Source organism: Carlito syrichta, unplaced genomic scaffold, assembly GCF_000164805.1.
Source record: "Carlito syrichta isolate Samal-C Ts95f unplaced genomic scaffold, Tarsius_syrichta-2.0.1 Scaffold316346, whole genome shotgun sequence".
Taxonomy (NCBI): domain Eukaryota; kingdom Metazoa; phylum Chordata; class Mammalia; order Primates; family Tarsiidae; genus Carlito; species Carlito syrichta.
Window position 1 is genome coordinate 1,023,424 of NW_007260442.1, and position 9,398 is coordinate 1,032,821.

Genomic DNA, 9,398 nt, shown 5'->3' on the forward strand with positions numbered 1-9,398 from the left:
ACTGCACTCCAGTCTGGGTGACAGAGTGAGACTCCAACTCAAAAAAAAAAAAACAAAAAGGAAAATAATGGCAACTCTGCAGATGTAATTTAGGCACCTTCCAGACCGTTCTCGAATCTTTCCACTTTTGCCTGTGGGTTAAGAAGCAATAAAAAAATTTGTATCTGAAAGGGTCTTTCTATACCATTAGCAATATTAGAAAAGTCAAATAAAACCATCCCTATCATTAATAAATATACTATTTATAGTTGTGACGACCAAGTACATGTGAAAAGTGTGTAAAACCAGCAGGAACAGCTTCTGACACAAAAAACCAAAAATGTGTGTGCCTGTGTATGGTTGTATACACGTGTGGGTGTGTATACACGTGTGGATGTCTGCACATACTTTATATGCAGATATGTGCATATGTGTTCATTAGTGTTAACATTCAAGATAAGTTGAAAGAAATTGTCTTTTCAAGCCCTGAGAATAAAACCAAGCAACAATGAAGAAGGTAGGAAGTTGTATTAAGTTATTTATGCTTCTTTAGATCTTGTTCTATAAAACTAACATTTATAGATTACGCATAAGATAATTCAGTAAATCTCATGTTTACCTGTTTTAATGATACAATAAAACCATTCTAAAGTTCATATGGCAGAATAGTTAGGTAAGAGTAAAATCATTGAAAACAAAAGTGATAAAAGACGAGTTTAATAGATAATGAAATGTATAATACTATAGTATTGCAAATGATTTTAATACAGCTGTGTAAAAATAGGCATTTAGATCAACGGAACAGAACAGCCAGCTCAGAAACGGATCCAATCTCCTACTCACAGACACAAGAACTTCATATACAATAAAGAAGTCCATAAAGAATAAATGAGTCAAATAGAGAAAGATCACTCACAGTTAACAGTGATACAAAAGACTACTATTTTGGAAAAAATCAAGTTAGATCTTCATCTAGTATATACTAAAATAAATTCCAAATTAAAGAATTAAATATAAAAATTTTAAACTTTGTTGTGTTTTTTCATTTTATTCTTTTAGAGACAGGGTCTTGCTCTGTCTCCCAGGCTAGAGTGCAGTGACATGATCATAGTTTACTGTAACCTCAAACTCCTGAGTTCAAGTGGTCCTCTCACCTCAGTCTTCCAAGAAGCTGGGACTACAGGTGTGCACCACCACACCCAGCTAATTTGTTTTTATTTTTTGTAGAGATAGGGTCTTGCTATGTTGCCCAGGCTTGTCTCAAACTCCTAGCCTCAAGCAATCCACCTGCCTTGGCCTCCCAAAGCACTGTGATTACAGGCATCAGTTGGGTGAAGATTTTTGTAAATTTAGAAGCAATGAAAAATACTGTCACCAAAAAACTCTCATTTAACTATATAAAAATGGAAACTTCTGTAAGAAAGAAAACATTGATATTATTAAATGGAAGTCTTTCTCATTTTATCACTTCTGTAGTCATACAAAGTTGTAATGAAGATGACGATTTAGTCAAGAGCAAAATGGTTAAATATTAATTAGTTTATGATATAATGTCACTATGTTGCAACTTTTATTAAGCAGTTCACATTACATTATTTATGTAGAAATTTGAAACATCATAGAGACCATTTGGGGGGTGAGTTATTTCTAAAAGAACACTGATACTGTAAATGTTATTTTCATATCAGAATGTAAAACCAAGTAGTCACAGGAGTCATCTTTATCATGTCTGAATAATTTCCCACTCCTAGAATTATAGTTATCACTAAGCTTACATCTACCCAAGCACAAGCATTCAAACTGAGCACCACTATCTGAACTTGACTAATGATTATAACAGTAACAACCCAGTGAAAATGAAGTTAACATTTAAGATGTGAAAGCAACTTTGAAAGTTGACACCTCTCCTTAGTAAAACACCTGTTTAAGATTCATTTTAAAGCACTAACAATATTCCTTAGTAATATTTGGAATTATTTTTTGCTAATTTACCCCTAGACAACTTACTCAGAGCTACAGGCAAATTTTAGTTTTATGAAAAAATGCCAATGACAAGTAAAGTAAGTACAACTGGCTAAAACGATTGGAAGTTTTAAAAAGTCTGAAAAAAAGAACAGAATTGCTAAAATATGCGTGTGAAATTACATGACTGCAGACATACGTCTATGCTTTCTATTTCTGGATTATAGAAAACATTTCAATGAACTTCACTTCTTGCCCCATCAACCAGGAAACTCAGAGCTAATGTTAGTATTCAAATGCTAAATCCTGAGTATAATTGGTTTGTAATCTATTTATAATACTTGCATTTCTTATTCTAATTTTCCTGCATGTTTTAAAATATAAGCCATCAAGAATTTCTTTTGAAAGAAAGAGGGATAAAAATGTTAAATATATTTTAATAAATAATACAATCCCTTACTATGAAAGCCCTTAAACAATAAAAATTTATTGAACATATAGTACATATTATACACTCTGTGAGGGCTGAGAGGATACTTTGTAGGACAAGACAGGCATGGTCTCTGGCCTCATATATGACAGGAAGGTTGGGGAGGAGGGCCATATAATAAACAGCTGGAGGAGGTAGCAATGAACAAGCAAATCAATACATTATTATAGTGTGTGATGAGTGGGTAAGTACTTGGGAGGAAAGAGTCGGGAAGATGGATCCACTGTGGCTTAGGTGGTTAGGAAAGGCTTCTTTTTTTTTTTTGCGTTGGAGTCTCACTCTGTAGCCCAGACTGGAGTGCAGTGGCCGCTCCCAGCCACCGCAGACTTGCCTGCAGGACTCCAGCAATCCTTCCACCTCAGCCTTCCGAGTAGCCGGAACTACAGGCGCACACTACCATGCCCGGCTCATTTTGATTTATTGTAGAGATGAGGTCTCGCCAAGTTGCCCAGGCGGGCCTCGAACCCGCAGGCTCAGACAATTCACTCACCTCGGCCTCCCAAAGGCGCGGGATTACAGGCTGAGCCACCAAGCCAGACGAGAAAGAACTTTCTAGGCCAACTAAATAGCAAGTGCAAAATCCCTGAGGTAGAAAAGAGCTTGAGGCCGGGCTCGCTGGCTCAGCCTGTAATCCCAGCACTTTGGGAGGCTGAGATGAGTGTATTGCCTGAGCCCATGGATTCGAGGCCCACCCGGGCAACATGGCAAGCCCTCGTCTCTACAATAAATAAAAAATTAGCCAGGCGTGGTAGCATGCACCTGTAGTTCCAGCTACTTGGAGGGCTGAGGCAGAAGGATTGCCAGAGCCCACCAGGTCAACGCTGCGATGGCCGTGAGCAATCCACTGCACTCCATCCTGGGCAATAGAGTAAGACTCCAACTCAAAAAAAAAAGAAAAAAAAAGAGCCTGATTAGCTCCAGAAACTGAAAGGAAGAAACAATAGAGAATGGTGAGCAAGGAAACAAGAGGAACAAGATGAGGTTGGAGAGTTGGGCTGGGGCCAGACTATGAAGAGACTTGTGGGCCCTGGCAAAATGGTAGGGGAGCCACTGAATGGTATGGGGTGGGGCAGCATGGGGTGGAGGTGGGACAGGAACATTTTGTACTTTGAAAAGTCCACTACAGCTGCAGGATGGAGAATCAACTGGAACAGAGAAAGAGTGAATGACTAAGGCAGTACTTGCAGGGACAGAGAGGTGAACTGACAGGTGTGCTGATGGGGTAGAGATGGAGGATTCAAAGATGACTCTCAGGTTTTTTGATTAGGCAACTTGGTGGTAAGTGGTCGTATTTACTCTAGTCCTGGGAAATGTAATTATTTATTCCAAACTTAGCTTTTTCAATTATTGATCATTTTCAAGTAATCTGAGGACACCAAGTTTACAGGATTAGAGATGAGCAGCAATTTACACAGGCTACATAGGATTTATTCTAGAAACACAAAAATATGTCATATATGAGCACTGAAAGGAACCTTTCTCTCTTCTTCTTCTCTTTCTTAAGCACTTGGAAATCAAAACTCCCTAGAAACATGGAAAGACGTTTAATGCCATCAGTCATCAGGGACACGCAGATCAAAACCACAATGAGATACCACTTCACACCCTCTAGGATGTCTATAATACAAAAACCCAGAAATTTTTTTATAAAAAATTGTGCATTTGTTCTTACATGTTTAAACTTCACTCAGTTTCAAAGACCTCTCCATCTGATGCAATACACCTATTGAGACACTTTTTCCACTGCTCAAAACAGTTTTGAACTCATCCATTTTGATGTCTTCAGTGCTTCTACTGTTTTTTGCTTCACCTTTTCCACACTGGCAAAATGTTTCCCTTAGAGGACTTTTTCATTCAGGGGGAAAAAGTCGCTTAGGGTGAGATCAGGTGAAAAGGGAGGGTGGGGCATGGGGGTTATGCCATTGTTGGTCAAAAACTGCTGAACACTCCAGGACAGGTGCATTGTCATGGTGGAAGAACCAGTCACCTGTTTACCACAAATCAGGAAGCTTCTTTCACAATGCAGTCTTTTATAACAATATTAGCTGGTACACTGATGCTGATAGGTTCCTAGAACACTTATCAACCAGGGGAAGCCTGTACCACAATAAGCCCGTCCTCCAAAAAATAATTCTGTTTTGTTTTTGTTTTTGGTTCCCCCTCCTCATAAAAAAAGACATAATAGCACATGTTGACAAAGATGTGGAGACACTGGAACTCTCATACACTACTGGTGAAAATGTAAAATGGTACAGCCACTTTGGAAAACAGTCTGGCTGTTCCTCAAAAAACTAAACATAAGAGTTATCATATGACCTAGTTAGTCTACTCCTAAGTATACACTTGAGAGAATTTTAAAAAACATGTTCAAACAAAAGCTTTTACACAAACGTTCATAGTAGTATGGTCCAAAAGCAGAAACAACTCAAATGTTTATATTATATACATCATATATAATATATATTTACATATAAACATATAATATATGTTAGTATATATTACATATATATACACAAAAATACACATTTAAACATATATATGCATCCCATTTGGGTTTGTATATCAACCTGAATGTTTATGTTATATCAACTGATAAATGAACAAAGAAAATATTTCATAGTGGAATATTATTTGGCAATAAAAATACTGATCCAGGCTATAACATGGATGAGCCTTGAACACATTATACTAAGTGAAAGAAGCCAGTCACAAAATAATACATGTTGTATGATTCCATTTATGTGAAATATCCAGAACAAGCAAATCTATAGAGACAGAAAGTAAATTAGTAGTTACCTGGGATGGGGGAGGAGCAAATAGGAAACGACTGCTAATGGGCATGGGATTTTTTTTCTTTTAAAATGTTCTAAAACTAGATTTGCTTAGGGTTGCATAATTCTGCATATATACAAAAAATTACCGAATCGTAGACTTTAAATGGGTGAATTTTATGGTATGTGAAATACATCTCAAAGAAGATGTGGGGAAAAAACTTACTCGAGGTCAATGTTATCGTTCATTTACATTCTGTGAGGGAAGCAGGATGTCAGAGGGTTCCAAGGTCAGATGTTTGAACAACATCAAGTTAAACAAATCTCTTTTCTGCAGGACTTCTCAAAGCTTTTAATTCGTATTGTGTGCACATGTGCATAATAAATCACCACGTGTAGGGGTAGAAGTGGGATATAGGTGCATGACTTCCCAAACATCTGGCCACAGAACCTTTTTTAGTGGCACAGCATCACACAGAACTAGGTTTTGCAGATTCCACTTCGGGAAACAACGTGCCTTGCAGTTTTCATGTTCATTTATCAAGCACTGACTGACTACCTGCAGTGCTCCTGCAACTCAATCACTTCTGGGTTACAGCGATGAAGCCAATGTTTTCCCTGACCTCAAAGAAGGCAGGCCTAGAAGAAAGGTAAGCTGAACACACAACCAGCAACACAATGCCAATGCTACAAATCAAATACTATGGGGCCTCATGGGAGAGATTAATGCTGACTGGACTGGGGTGTAACACTTCATGGAAGACCCAGCACTTCAACCAGGCCTTAAACTGTGGTGGGTTCTGGACATGTGGACATAGGAGGAAGGGATCTGGCACAGGAACTCAGATCCAAGGAGCAAAGGGGAAGGGGGACGTTTATAGAGGGGAACAATGAGCAGCACACTTTAGCTGGAGCACAATATGTATGAAACAGAGTAGTAAAACAAATAGCAGTGAAGGATTGTGAGTCGAGAGGTTTGAAATGTCAAGCCAAAAAATATGTAAACGTCATCCTCTAAGAAATTGGGAACTCATCAGAGATTTCTGAGTGTGGGGTGGGAGTGTCCTAAACAAGTCACTCTTTGAGTCTTAGGTGTTTCATCTGTAAAATGGGGCTAATTCTAGCAGCCTTATCTGACCTCAGTGTGTGAGGATCAGAGCACTTGGCCACAGGGCAATGTAGCCCTGAGAAAAGTTTGTTATTACTCAGCAGCAGAACAGCTGTTTCCAGTTCCTTTGGAAGAATGTGTGTCTCAGAAACACCTGACACATGATATTTCATCTCTGTGGCAGGACCAGATGGGAAATCTGAGATGGAAAATGAATGCTTTGAAACAGAACATATTTTAAAATTCTCTTGTAGCAGTCAAATCAGATCTGTATTTGATTTCACTTTATTTTGTTTAGAATGAAATAGGGACTGCAAGGAAGGGGAACAGCTGCTGGAAAAGAAGACAGGGAAAGAATATAAGCAGTAGATTGTCTGACTTTCATATCTAGTACTAAGACAAGGTGTGTGGGTGTATGTGCATGAGAGATATCAAGAGTATGTGTATACGAGTGTGTGTTCCAGAGAGCATACATGTATAAGTATGTACGAATGTATTTGTATATATGAGTCTGTGTGTGATAGGTTTGTCTCTGTAAATATTGAGTTGAGGTGTGTCTATGTGTGTGTAGGTGCATGTTGGAGATAGGGGTACAGAGAAAAAACACTCCAGCAAAATTGCTGACCCAGTCACACTTCTCCTACCATATGGTGTATGAACAAAGCAAGCTGGAGACAGTGATCACAAGGTGCTGCTAGCACTGACAAAAGCTCCTCTCACAGAGACACCAGACCTTTACAGATAAAAATCTCTGCTAGTCCAGGGGCCTTACCGGGCTGAGCTGTCCCGGGAGCGCCGAAGCCATCTTGCCACCATTTGTTCTATTCTATGTGCTTTCCGTGTCTGGAATAAACTGGTCTCCAGCTCTTCCATTTACCTGAAAGGAAGAAGAGTGCTGTTAAGAAACTAAACAAAATTGTGTGAAGAGGATTCTGACAAATCAGTATAATGCTTCTGGTATTTGCCCATTTTAAGACATGCTGATCAAAGAACTAATGTTCTCCTTCTGTCTGAAACCAACACAACCTGGTACTCAGCTCCATAGAGTAAACAACTGTAGGGTAACCCTCTGCCCTAAAGAGTACTCAGTCTCGTGGCAAACAGATTGACCTTGTATTTTAAGAAGTTAAATATAATGATGTGAAGATAAAATAAATGATAAGATTTGTCAAACTTGGCAACTGTAACATATAGGAAGAAATACACCATACCATGTGACACTGTCCCATCCCCCCCAACTATGTGTGCAGCCCTGGATAATGCTGTTCAGTTTTGCCTGCATCAGGAACTGCACATACATGGAAGCATCCTTAATCACATTGTGCCTATTCTTCTGAACACTGCTGCTACTTTTGCTCTATATTTTATATTTAATTTTTGAATAGGTAACTCACTTGCATATTTCAGCACTACCCTATAAAAAAAGCTAAACAGTTACTGTATTGTGTACTTAAAGGTTTGTTAAGAGGATAGATCTCAAGTTAACTGTCTTTATCTCAACAAAAATTATGTAGACAATGAAAAGTCTCCCTTTTATTTTATATTTAATTTTTGAATAGGTAATTCACTTGTATAATTCAATATTAGCCTATAAAAAAATACAGCTACTATACTGTGAACTTAAAGATGTGTTAAGAGGGTAGATCTCAAGTTAACTGTCTTCATCACAACAAAAAATATGTAGACAGTAAAAAGTCTCTCTTCTATCCTAACCTGCCTGATCCTCCAGTTCCCATACCCATACATTGCCACTGCTCTTATTCTCTGCTGGTCCTTCCAGAGTTTCTTTATGCCTCTACAAGCAAATACAAATATAGGTTTTACATTTCTTCACAAAGGGCAGTACACCACACATGTTGTTTTGCACCATGCTTTTTTCTCCTTAGCATATATATTTTTGATATGTTTCCACATCAGTACACATAGGCTGCTTCTTCATTCTTTTTGACACCTACACCAAGTATTGCATTATATGGATGTACTGTAATTTAAAAAGTAGTTCTTTGTTGGTAGACATCTGGGTAATTGACAATTTTTTGCTATTATAAACAATACTGTAAAAAGCTATGCTGTATATAGATCATTTCTGCATGTATGTAACTATATACCTGAATAAGTTTCCTAAGCATTAAATTACTAGGTCAAAAGTTACATGCATTTGTGCTTTGATATTGTCAGGTTACCAAGAAAATATATACATGTGCTTGAGACTCAAGTTTCATAAAACAATATATAATGATTTCTTCTATTCTAGTGTACTTCACTTTTGAAAATATAGGTCTCAACTCACCAAATTAATTTCAAAACCCAATAAATAACCATACAACATAAGATATGACATTGGGAGAAACATGGATACAGACCAAATAAAAAAGAATTGTGAGAGATTATGCTGTTTATCACTAGACAAATACATTTGAAAACCTTAATGTCATGGATGGTTTTCAAGGCATATATATGATCTAAGATGACCCTTGAAGAGATAGAATTACACTTTTTAGTGCAATTTGTTAAAAGCTAACCTCCCCCACACACACACAAAAAAGGCCAGGCACAGATGGGTTCAAAGGTGAATTCTTACAAATCTATAAGATGAAGCTCACTCTAATGATTTTTTTAAAATAATTTTTTATTCTAGAATACTATTAGATGTATGAAAAGTTGTAAAGATAATACAGAGTTCCCATACACCCTTCATTCAGTTTTCTCTAATATTAATATTTTATATTTGCCTTGTACCTTTGTCAAAATTAATAAATTAACATTGGTACAATACTATTAACTAAACATAGGATGTATTCAAATTTTACCCATTTTTCTATTAATGTTCCTTTTCTGACCTAAGATCCAATCCAAAATATCATATTGCATTTAGTCAGCTTTGTTAATTTTTCCCCAAAACTACTTCAACTGTTCTAGAGCATAAAGAAAGAAAGTTACAAATTCTTTATTTATTTTATTACTATATGTATTTCAGAGACAGTGTGTCACTATATTATCTCAGTTACCTAGAATACAGTGGCATAATCATACCTCACTTGAACCACAAACTCCTAGGTTCACAAGATCCTCCCACTTCAGCCTCCTG

The 9,398-nt window shown here is 37.4% G+C and overlaps 1 protein-coding gene across 1 annotated transcript in view; it reads right to left on the reverse strand.

Annotated features, from left to right (window-relative positions):
- Positions 1–7,190, reverse strand: part of FRMPD1 (FERM and PDZ domain containing 1) — a 53,273-nt gene extending 46,083 nt beyond the window's left edge. The window contains exon 1 of the mRNA XM_008074142.1: positions 7,083–7,190. Within this exon, the coding sequence (XP_008072333.1) occupies positions 7,083–7,183 (101 nt within the window). The 5' untranslated portion in view covers positions 7,184–7,190. The remainder of the gene's footprint in view (positions 1–7,082) is intronic.
- Between the last annotated feature and the right edge of the window lie 2,208 nt (positions 7,191–9,398).